Source organism: Gallus gallus, chromosome 23 (genome assembly GCF_016699485.2).
Source record: "Gallus gallus isolate bGalGal1 chromosome 23, bGalGal1.mat.broiler.GRCg7b, whole genome shotgun sequence".
NCBI classification, from domain to species: domain Eukaryota; kingdom Metazoa; phylum Chordata; class Aves; order Galliformes; family Phasianidae; genus Gallus; species Gallus gallus.
In genome coordinates this window covers 6,113,506-6,135,751 of record NC_052554.1, presented here as the reverse complement: position 1 = coordinate 6,135,751, position 22,246 = coordinate 6,113,506, and the positions used below count along the sequence as shown (strand labels likewise).

Genomic DNA, 22,246 nt, shown 5'->3' with positions numbered 1-22,246 from the left:
TGTTGTGATTTGGCACATCCCAGCTTCCCCTCCTCAAACTTGCCCTCCTTCAGGCTCTACTTGGATCACATTTTCCAGCTCTTCTCTGAAATAAGGAATGCTAACACTTGTAAAAGTCCTGTAAAGCCAGCATGTAAATTTGCATGCCTCAGGGGTGCCACAACCCCAAACATCAGCTGTAGCAATCTGCATTTCATTCACAAATACACAATTAAAAAACATTTTTCTGAATGTACATAGTACCTATGGTTGTAAACAATTACTGTCTTCCTTCAAGATTTTTTACAGCTGATTAAAGATAGAGCAAGAATACTTATCAGGCCAGAATTCCATAGGTTTTACCAGAATCTTTTATTAAGTTAAATTTCCAGAGGTGTCATCAAAAAGACAGAATTAAACAGACATGCAACACTCCTTACGAAAAATGAAGCAGTCATCCTCAGGGTTCAACACTGTAAAGCCACATTTATACATACATTTTCACATGAACATTTTGTACATTCAGTCAACACTGCAGCTGTATACCACAGCATAAAGCTATATGCAAGATACACAGTGAGAACATATTAAGTGCACTGGTGCACTGAGAAGCCACACAGTGTAAAGGCAACAAAAGTCAGTTCACATTTCATTAAGCTAGGAGAGTCAAAGACCTAGTCTTCCCAATCCGTAATGGAGACAGCAGTCAGGTGGATTATGTGCATGCTTTTCCAGTGTTGATTCTGAACAAAATGCTGCACATTTGGAAAGCAAGCTATGCTCCACTGTTCACAGCACACTACCTCTCTGTGGATCAGCTGTGGATAGTGAAGATTTGACATCTGTGTGTTAAATTACGTGCTTTACAGCAACAGGTTATTTTCCATGCTGCAAAAAAGATGAGCACATGTCATGCAGCTCTCCTTTAAATTTTTAGGGGCATTTTAGTCATGAATGCCTGCTGCAATCCCAGGCATGGCCACTGTCACCTCAGCCCTAGAAATATTCTGTAGAAAGTCTGAGGGTACAGAGAACTTCCCATTTTCAGTTTCCAAGCTCTGAATTAGAGGAAAGGTAAGGAGGTAATTGTAATCCTGAGCTATACCCTCCCTCTGTTAGAAAGACTGGCTAAGTCCTACGCTCAGTCTACTTGTGCCTTCTCAGGAACAGGGACGGCATCTGTAAAAACATAGTGCAGAGCAGCACGTACAATCTTCTGAAAGCTTGTGAGAAAAAACAAGAAAGGGGAAGAGTACATAAAAAAAAAGTTAAAATTCAAGTATTGAACATAGGCAGCATGAAGGGGTGAGGACCAGTTTGGCAGTCCTACCACCACGCTTACTGTGGAAGAGTGCAGCTCTCACAACACCAGCGCACTGAGTTCAAATCTATAGCCCAAGAAACTCCACAGGCTCTACTTGTGAGTTATCTAAAATACTGTTGTTTGTGTGCTCTAGAAATAGACACACGAATAGCAATATTTCACATTACTCAATAGGAATTACCTCCCTTGGGATCCCTTGTCAGGCAGCTTCTAAAAGCAAGGTATTAGGAATAAAAACAGCCTTACAATTACAATTTAAATACTACTAAGAAACTAAGAACTGGGAAAACTATGCTCAATTACACAGGATTACACAGATTAATGTACTGGCAGTACTAGCCCATTAACATTGTTATCCTACTTAAGCATAAGAAGTATTGTGGGCAAAAGAAAAGTTGGTATTTCTTGAGGTTTCCTAAGCTCTGCCGCTATGCGATGCCACTAGTTTCCATTGTCAAATATACCAAACTGGAGAAGCAACTTCACATATAGGCACATGCACAGCCTCTAGGCATCCTCCCTTTGCAGGAGGAGGGGTTCATTCTTATTTAAGTTGCCCAAAACTGTCAATGCAGTCTCATATATTTCCAGACTTAATTAGTATTCATAGCTGCCAAGGAAAACATATGCAAAAGAATAGTTCTGTTGTCATCTATAATAACATGAAACAGAAGGAATTATTTATAAGTTAGTTAAGCTCTCAGGAATTTTTGGTAGTGGGAAAAGAATCTGGCTGTGAGTCAAAAAAAAAAGAAAAAAAAGGAAAAAAAAATAAAGAAAAAATGCAGGAAGCCACAGCTCTAAATTCAAGATCCTTCCAAGCCCCTTAGTATCAGAGTTAACACTTAAAAATGCACAGAACACATTCACTATTCATTTCAAATTAAGTCTTCTAAGGTCATGGAGACACCCTACTATGCATACAGCCCAAGATACAACAAAGTAGACTTAAAATTTTCTTTCCTAGTAAAAGGATTGCTTCTAGAGAAGATGATATCAGAACGCCAAAAACACTTGCATACTCTGGTAAATGTTGTACTTTGTCCCCTTCACTTAACCGGCTTGCCCCCCTCTGTCTGTTCTCCCTTTATATCAGCTTACAGCCATCTCTTGGAGACTGGAAAGATAAATACCTTAAGTACACAATGCTTCATTATTCTGGCAGTTCTCTCTGAGTGCAGGATTACGCGTGCTCATTCTTCCTACTAGGTCATTCACAGTACTAGGGCAGTACCTTTTTTGCTTCTTAGAATACAGGAGCACAAAATGGCACACCTACCTACAACACCTTAACTTTTTAACGCTGCCAAAGGAATGTTGACATCTTTAAGCATTTAAGACTACTAAACAAAGTTGGAAACCCTATCTCAACTAGAGAGAGAAAACAAAAAATGGTAAAGAATTAGAATCTCATCAAGACCCAGTAAAATATCCTTCCAGTCCCATTACTGCAGTGTTGTCCCTGTACCCTTTGATCCAACTTGAAGCTCTTGCTGTGAAACGACAGAAATGGCCAACAGTCTTTGTTCTAAACTGTCATGTAATCCAGCAGTGCTAGATAAAGAATTAACATGCTCAGTACATACCTTTAACACAAGCTAAAGAATGGCTATACAAGAAAAGCCCAAGAATACACAGTAAGTTTCAGTATTCGTGCTTGAAAACAATTAGATTTTATTGCCATGTTAAGGTAGCATGGTGGTTATGTTAGAAATGTGAGGATTTATAACTTTTCTAAATATCCATCAGTCTCTCTATGTAAAAGATTAAATCCTTCCCTCCTCTTACTGTGAACAACCCCTGAAAACCTCTATTTGGAAATAAACCCACTCCCAGCAGGGCTAAAAACTGCATGATTACTTCTCTTCCCACAGCTCTGCATTCTCACAGCGTCTACTATTTCATTAGATTCCTAAAGCCATGATACTGTAGTCAGTATTTCATACTCTTGGACAGCAGCCTTCAACAGAGGACTGTGATTTACTTCTTGCTAAGAGGAATGCTTTCAACTTCACAACTACAGAGAGTTGCTTATTTTAATAATCAGTCTTAAAAGTTAAGTTTGAGACAAACTTTAAACTATACCAAAGTTGGCTTAACACTTGCGTATATTTTAATCAGGTAAATAAATAAAGGTCATACTTCTGATGAGTCAAATCAGTCCCCTAAAGGTCATTCACTCCTTTTTGCTGTGCTCCAGAACCCGGTATGGTGGAGCAGAAACTCCCCTGGAACCATGTTGCTCCTGCACTATTGGCAGCGTAGCTGGTGTATAAATTTCTGGCATGTTGTCATTGTTCTCTAGGGCACCATAGGAAAAGGAAGCTTTGAGGTCAGGCTGAACTGCAATCCCTTTGTCATGCATGTTTTGCATACCTGCAAATAGCAAAAACAGAGATTAAATATTTAGGAACAAAAGCACATACTTCCTGCGCTCTATTAAGTCAGCAAATTACACAGACTCTGGGTTAGTGACATGTGGCTCATCAGTTCCTTGAGTGTTAAATGGAAGAATGCTTTTAAGCATAGCAGTAAAGCAACTAATGGAGGAAATTATGCTGTAGTGAATGCGGGATTGCAATCATGTATTTATCAAATACTACATGTCTTTTATACAGCTCACCAGAAAGACAGTTTAACTATACTTCACAAAATAAGCTTCTGCTCTTTCTGGCCTCTACCTTTTGCCACGTACCTCAGTCTTCCCCAGTAATCAGTTCTCCCTACGTGATGAAGACCAATCCCAAGTAAATGCTCAAAACCTGTTATCTTCACAGACAGTAGCCAATTGGACAAGGCTGTTGCCACGCTCTCCCTGGTGTCGGAGGACCCAGAGTAAGCATCATTAAAGCAGAACATCATGTCTTCTCTGCTTCATAAAAACCAAAGAGAACGGAAAAATAGAACAACATAGCTACCTAATCTTATTGGGATACTTAAGAGAGACTCAAGTTTGAGTGAAAACTCAAGAAATAAAAGAAACAGGGCAATAAACCACTGTTACCTGGCATAGCATCCATTGATATATAAGGTTCAAACGGTACAGATTTCTTCCTATTTCTTGTGATCAGGAAGACACCTAGAAATGCTATGAGGCATCTGAGGAAAAAATACAAGATCTTTTGAGATGATTGACTGTGAAAATGGAGAGGAGACTATGCTTCATGACAGGCCCTCAGAAAAAAAAATCAACACCTAGCACATTAGAGAATTCAGAACTAGAAGAGAAAGACCTACGGAATGAGAAAGAATTCTGAGCTGAGTAACCCTTTTTGGCAGTACTGGAATGTAACCAGCAATCACAGCTTCACATCTTTACCAAAATGCAGAGAAAAGTTTTCACATTAATCTCGACTAAGAGCAGAAAGCAAGCATATAAAAATTGTATCTGCTTTGATGATATCCCAGGATTTCACATCCTAAACTATGCAAGGTTTTCCATGGATAAACACACTGACAACTGTCAATCTTCATTTTTACAGCATGTTGACAGAAGAAGACAGTTAATAATACTAAACTCCCAACTATTGTTTGTTTGTTTTCCTGTATTAAACTGAAATGCATTTCAGGTTGCCCCCTGCTTATGGAGACTTAATCACATCAAACACTGTAGTTAGAACTAAGTGTTGAGTTATAAAGTGAATGTTTTACTGATTATATCTGCATTGTGTGAATGGCCATGCCCCTAAGAAACAGGACTCCTGAAATCCCATAAGACAGCAAAGGCTCATCAAATAGATGCCCTCGAGATTGCTTCTTCTGGTTATTTTACAATTCTAGATGGGTGAGTAGATAGCCTGAGAGCATTCCACTTCACCTTAGAAGGTGTGAATACACTTGAAAAACAGTCCACATGATTCAACACCCAGTACAAACTCCAGTACAGTCAGCGAGACACTTGATATGTGAAGCATAAAAGTTGTATAATTATACATAACCCTACTGTGATAAAATTCTTCTAAAGCATCCATCATCACTCAGATAAGGTATGGAACTATGGGCCACTGTGTGCTCAAACAGAGAGAGCGTAGTCAGTTTGTCCTCCTTCACAGCAGGATACACATCTCATATACACACACACACACACACACACACACACAGACGTGTGTACTTACATATGCATTTTTAAAATTTAGCCATATGAAGAAAAACTTCTCAGTTTTCTATCAAGGAAACTTAAAACACTTACCCAAGTGCAAACATACATATATGAAGAACATCTTCACCAGTGAAATCCAGGTAGAAAGTTGCTCCTTGAAAAGGAAATAATTCATGATGGCTTTCTTCCTAGCTAACATGAGCAATTACTGCTGCATCACTAGTACTGGTCCCTCCAGAAACTAAGTAATGTAAAATTACTATTTCTATAGTTGGCATCTTTAGTTGGCTTTTTTTTTTTTATGGTCTTAATACAGAAAAGCACAGTCTGATTTCCACTTCAACAGAAACTATACATTTACAAACCTTTTAGAATTTGACCACCAAAATAACAACAGTGTAATTAATATAGCCACAAGTAAATCTGTACAGCAGCACAGCAACTAGTACAAAGTTTTCAATATTGGGAAAGGGAAGGAAATAGTGTTAGAACTGTTGCAGGCCACTATGCAAAACAGCCTAAGCTGAATTCTCACCAGACAGTGGTTACTATATAAACACAAGCGACCACACTTCCCAAGTTTTAAGAACAGAACAAACTGGATCTCTCTAGCTACAATTGGATAAAAACCCTTGGCCCCAATTAAGCATACACAGCTTAAAAACATAAGATGACAGGTGTCATTGTTGCCCTAGATGTCAACAGGATAAGAAGCCTGGCCTACACACTCTGGCTCCAACGCTACATTTCTAATAGAAGTAAATAAGTTGATGAATGTGAGAGCAGCACGTGACTTGGAACATGACAGGGAACGAGCATTAGCCAAAGAGTAGGCCACAGTCTTTCATGGTGTTGAACAGAACTAAAAGGCAATGTGCAATTTAAAAGGGGCAGGGGGCTATTTTCCCTATAAGTCTAGAAGAGAATTACTATTTACACAGACAGTGCACCTGCTTCACTGTGAATACTTTCTCTAGTATCTTCTTTTATTCTTCTCAGTTTTGCTCATACATCTAACAAAAATCTTCAAAGCGCTTCCTCAGGTTTGAAGCTTACCATGGTTTAAAATGCTTATATTTGTTCATAGACAAAAACTTCCTCCATGCAGCTAAGGTCTAAGGTTGGAACCATCTGTACAGAATGAAAAAGCATCTACAAAGCTGAAAGCAGTTGCATCCTACATACAATGCAAACAAAACCATCCAGAAGAGAACTGTAACAGGTTTGACCAGAGGAAGAAAATACATTAGATAAAATGAATTCACATTTTGGGAGATGAAAAAAAAGGAAAGCAAGCCAGCTCCAGAAGAGAGATGACAAGGAAATACAAGTCATTGTCTTGCTGAGTATTCACCTTCCTCAGCTGTAGCTAAGAATTTTTTTCCAAAATTTTCTTTTGCCCCTCTTTCAGAAAGGATCAACATGCTGTTGTGAGCACTGTTACCTGCTGTGATAGCTACTGTTGTGGACAGGATGTAGCCAATGCTCGCAATCTGGGATGAGTCATAGAGCTGTGAAGCTTGAGCTAAAAATCTGCAACACAGTGACAGATGACAGAAGTTAACTTGGAAAGAATACTCAAACTGCAGAGTAGTTAACATCAACTAGCACGCTTCTCCTTTCTGGAGCTACCTTTCAAGTACCTGGTGAATACATTTAAGAAACTTTATTCTTTCTCAATACACCTGCGTAAGCATCCCCTAGAATTAATAGAAATGATAGATAAACAAATATTTTGCTGTATTAACTAAAGGCAGTGCAATTACTATCCCTGACTTTGGGGCCAGGACATCACTTACATTCTGAACAGCTCCTTATCCTTGCTGCTACTTGTGTTTTTACATAATCACAAGAACAAAGGTGAAAAATACAGAGCACCTTGATTTCAGCCAGTGCAAATATACTGTATTTCACTGGCCACCATTTCATTCATACCACTGTTTTGCAAATACTTGAATGACTTATAAATTTGAGATCAATACTACTTGGCAACGTCACTAGGTGGAAAAGTAACGAACGCTATCCTAGGCTCCTGTGACACAGATTTGAAGATGGGTGACGGAAGAGGGCAGACACTAAAAATTTGATCAGTGTTCTGGAAATCAATAACAAACATCTCACTGGTTACAGATCTGCCAAAAACCAGCACAGTTATAGAAGAGAGAGATTGTCTTACGTTGCTTGAAAGACTGCTGTAGCAATCATGCACACCAACATGATATAAAATATCGGGTAGTTAAGTTGGAGGTTTCCTCGTATTGAGACAACAATCATGCCTGCCACAGCCTTCACTGTTACAACAGTCATGGAACCTGCAAATGTTTATGAAAATACAGCTGAAGCACGTCATGCTCAGCAGGACAAGAACACTGCACATTCACTCTATATGTGACAAGCAACTGCAAACAAAGACAAGATATATAAATATTTAAACCCTTCTCTTGCATGGAAGGTATTTTATCTCTAAATGTCAGTTGAATTCTCAACAACCTTACCGCTTTACATTCAGTACATCACATAGCCTTTCAATATTGCAGTTTTCTTGCTCCCAGCCCTGTTGACATCTACCACTTGTCTTAAGTGTTTAAATATTATTATGCAATCATACGACGGAAGGATAAAAGTTTTCATTTCTGATTACATGCTGGCATGGTTAATAAGACTAACAAGTTTTCAAAATAAGAATCCATATCAACTTACCCAGCAAAGCTACTAACAGGAGAATAATTACAATGTAGTTTGCATTTTTCTCCTTGTAAAAATACAGTAGCAAGCAGAATATGATGATCTCCACAAGCTACAAAAGAAGAGAGACCATTAGATGTGGATTTTATGGCATTGGCAGTAAATGGAATACTGAACGAGTCAGACATTAGAATCATAAAACAGGACAGATCAAAGGAAAATGAGGATCTCACACAATTACAGACCAAATTTAATCCTGATCAAATACTGACATCAAAGATCTCAGTCTGTTTTCCATAATTAGGGTCTGTTAAGCGATCCCTGCAGCATATATCTAATTTAATAGCCAAACTTAGCTCTGTTAAACAGATTTTTACAATATTTTTAATGAGACAGTGATTGCTCAAGAGAAAAGTCTGTCTAGGAAAAGCACAGATCAAGTACAAAATTTGGGCAGCTCTGGGACAGTTGCTCTCAGCTGCCATCAATACTGCTTCCAAAGGTTGAAGCTGACAGTTCAGGGAGAGAGCAAGCTATTTTAAAACTTTTCAGTTAAAAATACTTAAATTCTAACAGAATAATTCAGAGAGAGAACAGTAGAGTTACAAGTTGCACATGCACTGTGAAACTGACACTAGCAAAATTTACATAAGTCCAGTAGCAAGTACAAAGAAATACTGCTAGCACTCATAACGAAAAATAATGCTTGAAAAACTCAACTAGGAATATGACAGAAAACACTCCCATATTTTATGGGCCATCTTACCATATACAACAGAAATGGCCAGCTCACTAAATGCCTAGTGATATTTTCTCCTGTCATCTTCTCATGACTATTAGGTCCAAATGTAATCAGCAGATAAGTTCCAACAATTGCCAAACCACAGCCTACAAAGGACAAAACATATCGCCCTTCGGCGACCAAAGGACAAACAAAAAAGAAAAAAAGGGGGGGGGGGGGGGGGAAGACAGTTAGTGGGTTAGTATGGATATATGGGATTACTACCTCACATGCACGTGGCCATGACATCATGCATAGCTCTCCAAGTGACTCATTCCTCTGCCTTTCGTGCCCTACTTTCAAATTATTAGAACTAAGAAACATCAGGCAACAAGTATGCCATGATTTGAGGGGGGGAAAAAAAAAAAAACAAAAAAAAACATACCTCATACCAGGTAGCATCTGCTAAAATAACTGCAGTCACAAGATCTGCACCTGGGGCTTATCATGCCTGGCACTGCCTACAGCCTGTTTTCCAGAAAGCGGAAGAATGAATGCTCCAGCTCTACAAACATACGTATGCATGAAATGTGGCTGATTCAGTTCTGCCTAAGCTACTGCAGTGCCAGGGACCCAGGCTTGCCATCTCTGACTCTTAATAGGTCATGCTGTGCATAAGACAGTTTGTGAATGGAGGAGAAAAACGAAAAGGAACCTCAGTACTTACTCAAAAATTCCTTGGGCTTCCATTTTTCTTTAATAAATATAATTCCTATGATTGCACTAGCTATAACGACAGGAGAGAGAGAAAAAAAAAAGAGAAGCAGGATGATCTATGTACTGATCCAGTGATCAGCAGTCTCACACTGGAACACATTCAGACTTACATGTCAGTCATCTGTTTCCCCTTACCTATAACAGACACTGCACTGAGAGGCACAATCAGTGAAAGAGGAGCAAAAGCATAAGAGGAAAACACTCCCAGTTCTCCCAGAACCAGCAGAAAAAGTCCACACCACCATGTCTTGGTTTTGAAATAGGCTCGGGAATCTTTGGAACCTGCCAACCGGATATGGCTGTATTTCTAGAAAAGAGAATAAAGGCACAGAAGCTGTGGCACGCATGACACTTTTTAACACAGGATGTTTGAGGCAGAATCAGTATTTGTTTCACAACACTCACCTGGAGATTGAGTGCAATACTAATAACAAGATGCCCAAAAATAGCTAGTAATGCACCAATCAAGTTCTCCTGTAAAAACAAAATAAATATACAGATATAACATTTGCCTACTAGACCTTGAAGGAAGTTGGGGTTTTATGCGCAATCTGGAAATGAGCAGAATTAAAACAGTTCCCTCGATCACTCATCAATAAAATCTGTTTTTATCTTCTTCCTATGACCGAGGACAATTCAAGTAACTTCTCTGTGGCTACATTCCAAATCTATGAAACTCAGGCAAAAGATAATCCATTATTAATTGACACTTTATGAGAGACCTAAATTAGTAAGCACATATTCGGAATCTTTGCAGGAATGTTTCTCAGCAGGAAAGAACAGACTGCTCAACACAATGTGTCCATTCATTCTTTCCTTTAAATATCCATTTTCATAATGGCTTGGCATTGAGCAGCACATGGATCAGAAACATTTGCATTCTGTGAGTCACCCTTTAAGAACTATCCTCCTTTTCTCCTCCTATAACATCTGTTGGTTCAGTGGGTAATTTAGCTCCATTCAAAAATACTTGAGATAGTTTCCTGCAACAGACAGTAAAGCTTGCAAGCCTGGGAAAAGCTTGTGTTAGTCTGGACAACTTTTACATCACACCCGAAACTGTGTTCTTAATGAAATATTTCTTATACAGAGAAGTTATGGCCATGTAAGAGTAGACTGGAGTAAAAAATATGACCTTATAAGAAAAGGAGTCTGTGTGTGGCTGCACAGAAACCGCTGCTGTGGCCAGTGGGATTTGCTGAAGTTGCATGTTTGGACTGTTGCCTCCTTCCATTTTTGTTCATTGGAGTGTTTTTCAGCCTCCTGGATGTCAGAACTCTTCAAAGAGGCCTGAACTCTGCTGAAACCATGCCATTCGTGACTTGGTACCACTTCTTCCCATCCATCCTGCTTTGCTTGCTTAAAATTCTCTGCAGCTTGGCTGCTTTTCTTCCTCTGCCGAGTTACGCTGAGAAAGGATAGGCACCACAGGCAGAGGCGTAGATAAGCCAATATTTCTAGCAAGTTAGTGGAGCAGCAAGATCATATTCCTCCAAGATGACGCTAGGAATAAGGTAAAAGAAAGAAAGAAAGAAAAAAAAAGGCGGGGAGGGGGGGGGGGGGAATGGGAAAGAGAATCAGTTAAGTGAACTCACTGGTCAAAAAACTGCAATGAAACCCCGTGGTAGGGTAGTCCACAGAAAAATCCCCAAAATCAAGCCAACAGACGCACCTATCAGCAGAGAAAATGGGATCTCTACGCCTTCTCAAAGAGCCTCAAGCACAGGAACTCACTCTTCCCAGAGCTCACAAACCGGCCTGGCCACAAAGGGGGACATTTAACAAGCTGTGCCGTTTGGAATGCTCGTACCTGAAGTCTCAAGGGCTCCAAGCCCTGCTTTCCCATTTCTCCTGCCTACACACTTCCCCCGTTAGCTCAGGACGCCGCAGACGTCGGCCTCCCATCCCCACGCGCTGGGACAGCCCTCGTCCCCCGTCGGAGGGGCCCTCACTGCATCGCGCGGCTGCAGGCGGGACCGCCGGGACCGGACTCACCGCACAGCGCCACACGCACAAACCGGTCCCCGGTCCCGCACCACGGCGGCTCCTTACACCAAAGGCCACAGGAAGCATCCGCGGCCCTAAGGGACGGACGAGGTGACAAGACTCTTTCGCACAGAGGGCCGCACGCTGCGGCCGGGCGCAGTCCGGCAGGTGAGGGCTCACCCGGGGCTGCCCAGAACGACGCTGCCGAGCGTTCCTCAGTCCAGCCTACGACCTCACCCCACAGCTCAGGCCCACACCATGCCTGCCGAGCGGGGACCGCCATGATTCGCAGCCCGCCCCGCGCAGCCCCGTCCCCGCGCCGCACTCACCCAGAGGCCCACAGCTCCTGTCGCCGCCTGCCCTGCTCAACTGAGGTGGAGGGAAGCCCTTGGCCCAGGGAGAACCTCTAGCAGCAGCAGCGCCTTACTAGCGACCAAGACACTCCTCGAGCCCGATCCTGAAAGCAGCAGAAAACACTCCCCACCGCCACATCACTCCCACCCCAGAGGAAGACCGCTCAGCCGCGGCACTCTGCTGCTAGAGTCACCTTAACGCGCATGCGCGAGTCGCCCGCCTCGGGCCACCTTAAGCAAGCTGCGCATGCCTAGCAGTGCGCGGGGCTGCTTTGAGAGCTTGCCTGTGATTGGAGGTCTACCGGAATTCGGAGAGAAACAGGCCTGATGATTGGAAGAGATGTGGGCCGGCCGCTGTCGCGGTAACCAGGGGAACTGCTCCCTCAGCGTGTCGCGCCGCCCAGTAGGGCGGGAATTGCGCGTCCCGGTATGCACCGTGCTCCGTGGCGAGACGGGCCTATAATGTGGCCCTCACGGTTCGGGTTCGTTTGTTTCAGAAGCTCGTTAAAGTTCGTTGTGTTAGGTGCGCGAATCTCGCGGTTGTTCTGGAGCAGCACGACGTGCCTCAGACCGTAAGGTCCCGCCTACCGTGCAGTGAGTCGTTCACAGCTGCAGAAGGGAAATCCCAACGACGTGAGTGATTTTATTTCAAAGCACAGTAAGTATTTATTAATGAAGGTAATCAGTACGAAGTGGCGCCCGGAGAAGTTTATATCGCAGTCAGTTGGGTGTGCATGAGGGGCAAAACGGAACTCTTTAGGAACAATGTAAACCAGCACAGGGGGTTGGGGAGCGCGACCAATCCCGGCTTCCCGGTGGCTGTGAATTGTGAGGCAGTGGGAAGTTCGCAGCAGGCTCTCTGGTGGCACTGAGCAATTCCTTGTCTCGTACACAGCCCTCTCCCCAGCAATGACTGTCACAGGATACTCACTACCCCTGCTCAGCAGCATCCCTCCTTTCTCACCGAGCTACAATGAATTTGAACTCAGTATTGCAGCACTACTGCCAGTGCAGCTCTATGCCTCATCCTGATCAGTCGAGGTGTCCCTGTTTTTGTCGTGATGGCTGTAGGAGACTGGAGTTTGAGAACCAGGGCTGACTGCCACCTCCCTACCTCAGGGCAGTCACCACACCTCTGCCGAGACGGGGCCTTTGATTCCAGGCCTTCAGATGTGCAGTTTATAGAAAATCAGTGCTGTGAAGTGCATTGTTAAGGTGCACAACAGTCTGCAAAAATGATTAAACAGCACTGAGTCACCCTTCCAGGCCATTCATCAACATTAGTTCTTCAAAGAGCTTTTTCCTCCCCCCCCTTGCTTTTAAATAAAACAGGAAAATTAAATGCAAAAATGACTGCTGATTTTTTCACTTGAATACAGCATTAATGTTAGATGTGCCTTTTACTTATGCATCCTATTTGAAATGAAAGCTGTTGTTGCAGTTACATTTTCTGTATCTCCATTTTCAGTTTTGTTGCTATTGGCTGTGCATTTTAGGTTTCCAAATTTCCTCCAGTCCTTATAAGCAACATAGGAATGTAATCTCAAACTCAGAAAAAAATAAAAAGGATTTAATTCTCAATCAAAGTGACTTCAGCATAATGAGGCAAATAAGAACAGCATTTCATGTCCTTGTTTTTTTTTGTTTGTTTTGTGTTTTTTTTTTTTTTTTTTGCAACTCATAATGATCCTGTTTTGTAACCACAAATAGAAACTAAGTTTAGATTGTGGTTGTTAAATTAGCATTGAAATCACAACTGATAATGGTATGAGGTAAATGGTAAAGCAATGTTAGTAGTTTAAACCTTGAAATTACCTTTGTCCATACCATATCCCTATCTTTCACCAGCCTAGCTTTGTCCATGGACCCTTTTCCAGCCTTCTTGAGCTTCCCTGGACACAGAAATATCCTGCACATATTCTGAAATGCAACAGCAAATTCAAATAAATCAGCAGAGTTAAAGCTTGTGTAGTAATATAACAATATGACTCCTCCTATCTTTTGATATTCTTCACCCTGATCCTTCCCTGATTGGTTGTAGTTACATTGCTATGTGTGTTGTCTGGCCAGCAGAGGGAAGCAGAAAAATACTTTGTAACTATACTGTTTTTCCAGCCTGCTCTGAGCAGTTTCTCTTCAAGCCTACTCCTGCTTACAGGTGCCAAGAACCTCCTTGGGCTTCCTGGATGTATCTTGAAAGCTAGTGGAAAGAGGGTGCCCATGGCTCCCTGTTGTCTGGTGGCTGTGATAACACCAGAAAAATTAAGTATATTCAGAATTTCTGAAACGTTGCATCCCGAGTAGGTAAAGTAAATAAATCTCAGAAATATTTTGCTTCTTCCCTCTTATTTTGCCTTTGGCATCTTCTCTTCCTTCTTCTCTCTTTAATCTCTTTTTCCTTGCTTGTCTCTCCCATCTCAGTGATATCAGGAGCATAGTATCTCAGTACTGAATAACAACAGTCAAGGATGTACAGGACAAAAGATGAGGGAAAATGATCAAGGTAGAGAAGTTGTTTAAATATCTCCTGTAGGCACCATCAGTCTGACTGGTCAGCTTCCAGGAGTTCCAGATGGCCTGATGCTAAGTTTTGACTGAAAAAAAGAGGCAGTCTTAAGGTAGCTTCACAAAGCGCTCTCTTTTGAGAACTTCCTGCTTGATGAGCAGAGGGGGCAGGAAGCCAAACCACAAGCTACACAAGGGCTTGGCTGATTCTTTATTAAACTTTACCCTAGAGAATAGTTACTGCATTAGGTATGGGAGGGGAAGCATTAGCTCCATTAATACTGGACCTTTTGGGGGTTACTGACTTATTTTCCTCCACCAAAAGCACTTGACTGTGTCCACTACAGCACAAGCCATTTTGGAGCACATTCCTTTAGCAGGGTAGTTGGGGATAAACGCCAGTACGTGAAGTTTACCCATCTGTAGTGTAAGCAATGTTGAGAGCTTATTGCTTCTTAGTACCTGACCTGGAATACCTAATAGGTTAGTTGACCCACTTTTGTAACTGTGCCAGTTCACCACTCTCTTCACACAGCTCCATGGGTGCCAGGGCACTGCGGTCTGGAAGATATTCCTTGTGGACTTTTCACATGTCTTTATGCCCCCTTATATTTACCAGAATATAATTTATAATATTCTAAGGACACAGATACGCAGTCATTGTAGCAGGAGGTAAATTTCCAAGACTCTGCGGATCTCTGATCTCCAGTCACTTTCAACCGCACTGATGTGATAATATGCATGCCAAACCTAGGGCTAGATACAGTGGATGGGAGAGGGGCTCTTTAGTTGTTTCCTTGACATGTGCTGACCTGGAAGGTGCTATTCAAGAACATGCTGCCAGAGTAGTAACTCACCTTTACAGGGTAGGACCTAGCATGGAACTCTGTCCAAACCTCAGCAGGCTGGTCAGCAGGAGCAGCCAAGCCTGGGCAACACCAGGGAATTGAGCTTGTAAATGCAGAGTTTTTTTGTTGTTTGTTTGTTTTAAATCATCTGCACGTTTAATAGCCAGTTCTAGCAAATTCTACAAACTCGCTTCCCTCAGCGCAATCATGGAGCACGTGGCGGAGATCCTCAAGCACATGGCAGAACTTCCACATGACAGGGCCACACAGAGATGCAATCTGAAGATCAGAGCAGTACAGTGATCATTCTGCTTCTAGTTCTGGTGTTGATTAAAAAAATATCTTTTTAAAAGTCCAGAAAGAACAGAGCCAGGAAAGGTGTGGTGACTGCACATAATGCATTCTGCCCACATGGTGAATTAACTAGATTCAACTCAGATATTACAGGTGAAATTTCAGATTTGCTGTGGCTCCCAGTTCTTTACTGAGTAGACAGCGGGGAAATTTGATCTTCCTCAGACTCAGAAATACTCAGTTTTTCATGCAACAGGAGATTTGCATTAAAATATTATAATTTTGAAACCATTAAGATATCTACCATAATGCACAATTAGAGTATAAAATTAAGAGGTGCAAATGATGGCTTGGAAAATGGTACACAAAATAAAATAACACCATCCTTTATCCTGTTGCTACACCTTCAGCTGGAATGTTATGTTCAGTTCTGGCCACCCTAACTTAAAAAAAAAGGCTATGACAAAAATAGACTCAATTCACAGATAAGATGTACAATCATTAACTTCCTACTAAAGACTGAAAACATTAAAGATGTTTAGTTAAGAGAGAAGGTAAATAAGATGACTTGAAATTTATGAGATTATTAAGGAGAAAGGAAAGAAATAGCTCTCTTATATCATATAAAACAGAAGATATCAGCATAAAATTAAAAAACAAAAATCTAAAAGAAGGAAGTAAGTAGAAAAACAATATTCATTCTACATTGGTAGACTGGGGTGGTTGTTTACTAGGAAAGCTGTTGGGCACAAGAGGTAATCAAAGTAAAAACCAATAGTTAATTTATGAAATTCAGCCATAAGGGCCCATAAGACCAATTATAAGCAAAGTTTAAAAGTTGTTTACATACATATGGAAGCATATAGACAGCAGTGGAGGACAAGGGATGGGGCAGGGCACACCTAGTGTGTAATGCTATCATGTTTGATGTTCCACATGATGCTGCAAAGTTCCAGAAATCATGGGAGCTAGCTTTAACCAGGCTAGTTTGGGTACAGCTCTCAAGGTAGCTTAACAGCCCAGAGCTTTGCATGATGTACTTATCCTGTGCCACTGCGGTCAGTATCTAAGTGCACAAACAGGAACATAGCTCAGGTATTTCTGCATGATCTGCAATCTCACCACTGACCATGCTGCAGGTATACCCCAGGGTGTTGTGAAACTTGAGCATACTTCAGGCAGTAACTCAACACCAAGAAAGTAAAAATACATCCCTGACCCTGGGATGGTGACAATCTCTGTCCTTCTTGCCACATCACTGGCTTTCACAGTGAAGACCCCACAGCATCCCATGAGCTTCTTCCATCCTCGAAATCAAGTCTGTGTTGGTTGGTTATCTGCCAAGAAGCTCAAGGCAAGTGAATTTTACACCTTAAGCAGGTACTGGGTTTTAAGGTTCAACCTCAGAGTTGGCAATGAGGTCTGACTATGTACAACTGATGTTACTGGCTGTGTCCTTCCATTTGCTGTGGATCCATGCCAGTTTAGATCAGCTGAGGACCTACCCCTCAGGTTCCGGTTCCCAACCTCCTGCTGAGTACTTATTCGTCCCCACCCATGCCACAGTGACCAGGCTTCACTGGAGTGTTGCAAACTTTAGTCCACAAGAATTTAGAGTAATTATAGATTATATATATATATAAATATAATAATTATTATAAGAATTTAGTAATAATTATCAGATAGTTTACAATAATACACAGCTAATGGACTTTTTTTGTTCTTTAAATGTTTTCTTGCAATAGCTGTGGTTACATTTGGATTGTTTTGTTCCTCTTTAGAGAGTTTTTTCTTTTTCCACACTGGATGTCTGCATTGCAGCCATTTCCTAGTGAGCTTTTCCTTTTAAACTGCATTTTAATGCAAGATACACCCACTGTGTGGAAGGGCAGAACACACTTACTCTTCATAGCGTTTGATGACTTTGCATAGCTGCTTAAAGCAGAATGAAGACGACACAATTTAATAAACTTAATAAGTTGCCACTCACCAGCTGTCACATCTTAACTGGCTTCATGCATGTTCTTGAAGCAATTTATGCTTTTATAAAGTAATTTGATACAGTTTAAACACCAGCAAAGGTGTTTTAAGCAAGCATGCCTTACCTCACTATTTGGGTGTGCAAAGAACACACATACAGCATTACTGAGACTCAGCTGACATGGGGTAATCATGTTTGCTCATACAATCTGTATACCAAGACTGTGAACTTTCTTATAATGACTCACTGTGGGTGAGAATCTGCCCCAGCATGTTCTAAGTTGATTAAACTAGTTTGCAGGCCATAATTATTTTCTATATCATAGTATAATGGATTCGCATCATATTATTTTTGACACTGTAAGAATTTGCTTCAGGGAATGGCCTTCTTAAATTAATCACTGACTCATGATTTACTGTAGGAGATAATATCTAACCTACAAGAAGCAGAACAGGAAACTATCTATTTAAAAGATGGCAACGTCTGATAATTTATGACTATAGACAAAGAGACATCTGAGAAGAAAAAGAAAGCCAGATCCTTCAGTCTTTATGTGGCCACTGCTCTTACTAAGGCAAGAAGGAACTTTTGTCTAAGAAAAGGAGGGCCTGTATTTGAGGCAGTGACAGATGAAAATTGACAAATACTGGGGGGGGAGGGGAGGAATGAGTGAACAATGAGAAAACTGTCTCAAGATGTCCTCAAAGCTGTCTCCAGCTCTTAGACCAAACCCAGTAATAAAATAAGTCCAGTTAAACATCGTGACTATTTTAAGTATTTCACCAGCTTAATAAGGGAAAAATAAGAAAACCAGCAAAAACAGTCTTCTTGTATTTGAATCTTTTATCCAGGTGTCTTCTCTCTACCTCCTCACTGTTGTGCTTGAACTGTTGTGCTCTTCTGCTTACACCGGCCTTGACCATTAGAAGTTTTAACTATTAGATTAGATAAAAAGTCAGTTTCAGCAGTCAACAATAACAAAAAACAACAAAAAGAAAACCACAAGAAAAATAATCCTGCCTCCTGGAGCATGTTTCAGGAGGTTAGACTTCAACCTGGAAACATGAAGAATCTTTCCTTTCACTCATTTCAGCATTGATCTATTCTGTGATTTTGGTAACTCTCATAACCTTTGGCACCACAGTTTTTGGACTTGGTAAAGCAAGCAATTCTCACTGAGTGTGTAAGCAATTTAGGAGCTGTGAATGAAACATGTTCCTCCGTACGTTCTGAAGAAGGGCAGCAGCATGGACTAGAGCAATGACTGTGGCAGGTAGCTGAGTGCCCCATGAGAGCAGTGTGACATCCTTCCCCAGGGACTTTTGACACCTCTACCCGAGTTAAATCACTTGGGAACCACTGGCAGCATAACTGCAGTGCTGCACACTGAGTTCAGTGCAAGTTGCAGGAGGACACAACCACTGCAGCATTATCTGCACACTTGAAGAATCTCTTATTTCAGTTTATTCAAGTCATGCTTAGTTAAAAGCTACCAGACCATGGAGATGTCCCCTTTCCAGCAGTACTTTCCAAGGACTGTCATGCAGATGGCCTTTAGGTGTCTTGGCACTGTCACCTCAAATTCTAGGCTCAGTCAATGGCTAGAACCAAACTAGACACTTAGCACTGACGCTGGAGAAATCAGAGACAGCAATTAGAAGCAAAAGTCACATTTGCTGCAAGAGTTTAATGTCCTCAGTGTATATGCAAATACAACCTTTACATGCTGGGCTGTCATAAAGAGACCTACTTACAGTTGGTAAGCACTCCCAAATTTTAGTCCTAATACCACCTACAGCTGCATTAGAACCATTCACAATGGAGACAACTCTGTCAGGACTCTAGTGAGCCTGCCTTCCAACTGCTGTGGATAGGCCCCTTTGAATCTCTGCTGAGACAGCATTCCAGAAACCATACTGACAGTTTTGAGTAGCCTTAAGGAATCACTAGAACACCCCATAACTCAGCACAAATGCCAGAGGCTTCTGGAGAAGCCACATTAGTATATAATGCACTAAACTGCACAGTACTCTGACTGCAAAAGAGGTCTACTCCTGGCCCATCATCTGTTGAGGTTTGAGACCCACAGCATGAGGGCACATAGCTTATCATACAAGTTACATCACATGCAAGTTCTTCTTCTGTTTGATTCTTTAAAATTACTAGTATCTCCATTTGTGACTATGCTCAAGACAAAGTGTAGTATTGCCTTATCAGTGTCTCTTGAAACAAGTTCTGCCCAGGACAGTATTTTTAAAACCCAGAATTGATTTCCCCCACACAGTCCTGTTATACCGGTTCTTTTTTCCTTACATTTGCTGGCTCATTCCTCAGCACCAGTGTTGTGGCCATGTTTGGTATTTACATCTCTTTCCTGTTTGTTTTGTAGGTCACTACAGCATCAACAATTCCCTCATCAAATTGTCTCCCTAGGGTATAACATCTTGTTTCAAGTCAAAGACCTCCAACTGACAAGGGCAGGCAGATATGCTACTCACAACCTACCGGTCACATAAACCTACCAAGGAAGCAGAGAACTCATTTCATATAAGTCCAACTCTGGAAAACAAGCCACTTTCATATGTCATGGGAAACTATGTCAGACAACAGAGCGATCCTACAGTGTCCCACTATATCACCTGGTCCAATTTGACCAGTTATTGCCACAGGTTTGCAGAAACTGGCTCAGAGATGGAAGCATTGCAGTACATTGCCTTGAAGGAGACAGTGGGCTGACAATGCCCTGGAGCTGTGTATCAGAGGTACCTTTATCAGATGATCTTTCAGACATTTACAAACAGTAATTAAGTACTACACCACCCTTATGATGTAGGGGGTAATTTCTCACCCCCCATTTTACAAAGCAAGAAGCCAGAGCACACATAACCTGTAAAAAGAACCTTCTGCTTTCATATCCCAGACTGGGGCTTTAAGCACTAGGCCGTGTTTCTTTTTCATAGCCAGCGCCCTAAACTTACCCCCTGAAGAACACACTGAGCATAAAGGGTCAAATCTGGGAATCACTGAGCAAGAACAGTGAGGGCTGCTTACAGCAGTATTGCATCTCAGGGAGTTTAATGGATAAATCATGGCCATTTTCCCAGCTTCTCCTAGGGCTGGGAATTAGAGCTGGAAGGAGGCTTGTAAAACTCTCAAGTACTTCCTTCAAGTCAAAACTGCCATTCCCATGTATCTCATCCTACCCCTTTCGAAGGGATTAAAGCCATGGAAGGAAACTCCCTTCTCCAAAGCCCTCTGTTCCCCTCGTAATACTTACGAGAAGACAAATAAATCTGCCTATCAGCAAATCACTCAAGTAAATTTATTGTCACCATGCAGTGACTTTGCCTGGCCTTAGATTAAGATCAACAATAAATTCCTGACCACAAAGACATGAAAAAGCCCACAACTCTCCTTACTCAACAAGTGTATCTTCTCTACATCTCTCAGCAGCTGTATCTTTTAGCAAAGGTTTTGTAAAAGAGTTGGGAAGCTGTAGGGTGAGAGGGAAGCAATGCCAAGTGGCATTTGATAAAGACAGAAGGCTAGAGGAAAGGACAAATTAAATATGAGGAGTGAAGATCGCTGCTCTTTAACACAGGAAAACACAAAAATATTTCACACCCAACTGCTGGCATTAAAGTTTGCAGCCTCTCCTGTTTGAATCATTGAGAGAGAATGAGTGGAACTCCCTGTTGGAGTCATTTGTTATTGCTGCTTTGGCTTTAGTGCTATTTTGCTTTGGAGCAGCTGAGCAGCCAGGTCTCTGCAGAAGCTGGATCCCTGACAAGGCTTTCTGTCTTACCATAAATAACGTGAGCTCACTGTGGCATTGCAATTGGACCTTGTTTGTTTGTTTTGTTTTGTTTGTGTATGTGTGTGTGTTTTTCCCCAGATCATTTCCCAGGGATTTTGGTTGAGGAAGAGTAAGTACTGACCTCCTCAAGGTACCCGACAGAAACCACAGCTTTTGTTTCCAGACATAAATCTATCAGCCTAGGAAAAATTCCTTCAATCCCGTCTCTCCTGACAGACAGAAATTCTGCTTGACTCTCCCCACCCAGCAATCCCACCTTGTAGGGATTCTCCTTTGCCTAGGCCTGGGCAGTGTGACCTTGTGGATTACAGAGGGTCTCCAAAGTAAAACTGGTGAAGTGCTGTGTTTGTCTCAAACATGAGGTGATTGGTCACACATCACAGAAAAGAAATCACAGCACATCACAGGAAGAGGTTCCTGACCTGGTAAAAATAAGGATTATTCTGAAGTACTTCTCACTACTAGAGATACCAAAACATGGGTGTGATTTAGCAGCACTATTGCCCACACAACAGAAAAGAAGTGAGAGCACAAAACTTAGGAGAACCCACTTGCAAAGGCACATAGACACCTGAAGATACACACCATTTCTAAAAGGCAGTAATAAATAGAACATAGGTTCTTTTGAGAATCGAGGACACCACACTTATGGTAAGCACCAAGCAGCTAAATACCTTACTAGATCAGAGTGTGGCATTTCCTGTCACCTCCCGGTGGTCTGGTCTCATGCAAGGTCTGGACCAAGCAGTCTGCACTGCACAACAGCGAAGTGGCAGAATCTTTATGACCAGCCTTATATCCACGTTGCTGGTCCATATTTTACCATATTATTTTTGAAGGCAAGATTGAAAAAAGCATGTTTTGCAAAGTCTATTAA

General features: G+C 41.6%; 2 protein-coding genes across 13 annotated transcripts in view; one reads left to right on the top strand and one right to left on the bottom strand.

Moving 5' to 3' along the window:
* Positions 1-332: 332 nt before the first annotated feature.
* NIPAL3 (NIPA like domain containing 3) lies at positions 333-12,130 on the bottom strand. Of its 12 annotated transcripts, XM_040651855.2 has the most exons (14): positions 11,901-12,130; positions 11,581-11,666; positions 11,258-11,343; positions 10,721-11,088; positions 9,991-10,059; positions 9,721-9,892; positions 9,536-9,595; positions 8,854-8,999; positions 8,103-8,199; positions 7,579-7,714; positions 6,847-6,935; positions 5,493-5,556; positions 4,308-4,402; positions 333-3,679 (listed from the first exon to the last, which is right to left on the bottom strand). In XM_040651855.2, the coding sequence occupies exons 4-14, from the start codon at positions 10,817-10,819 to the stop codon at positions 3,480-3,482; spliced, it is 1,227 nt and encodes a 408-aa protein (XP_040507789.1). In that variant the 5' UTR covers positions 10,820-11,088; positions 11,258-11,343; positions 11,581-11,666; positions 11,901-12,130; the 3' UTR covers positions 333-3,479. The 12 variants fall into 12 exon arrangements, 9 of the variants coding, with proteins under 9 accessions (XP_040507789.1, XP_040507790.1, XP_015153405.1 ...); XM_040651856.2 differs by lacking the exon at positions 11,258-11,343; XM_015297919.4 differs by lacking the exon at positions 11,581-11,666.
* Positions 12,131-12,322: 192 nt separating this feature from the next.
* IFNLR1 (interferon lambda receptor 1) overlaps positions 12,323-22,246 on the top strand; it is a 70,402-nt gene continuing 60,478 nt past the window's right edge. The window contains exon 1 of the mRNA XM_040651719.2: positions 12,323-12,582. The gene's annotated coding sequence lies outside the window, so the exon portion shown is untranslated. The remainder of the gene's footprint in view (positions 12,583-22,246) is intronic.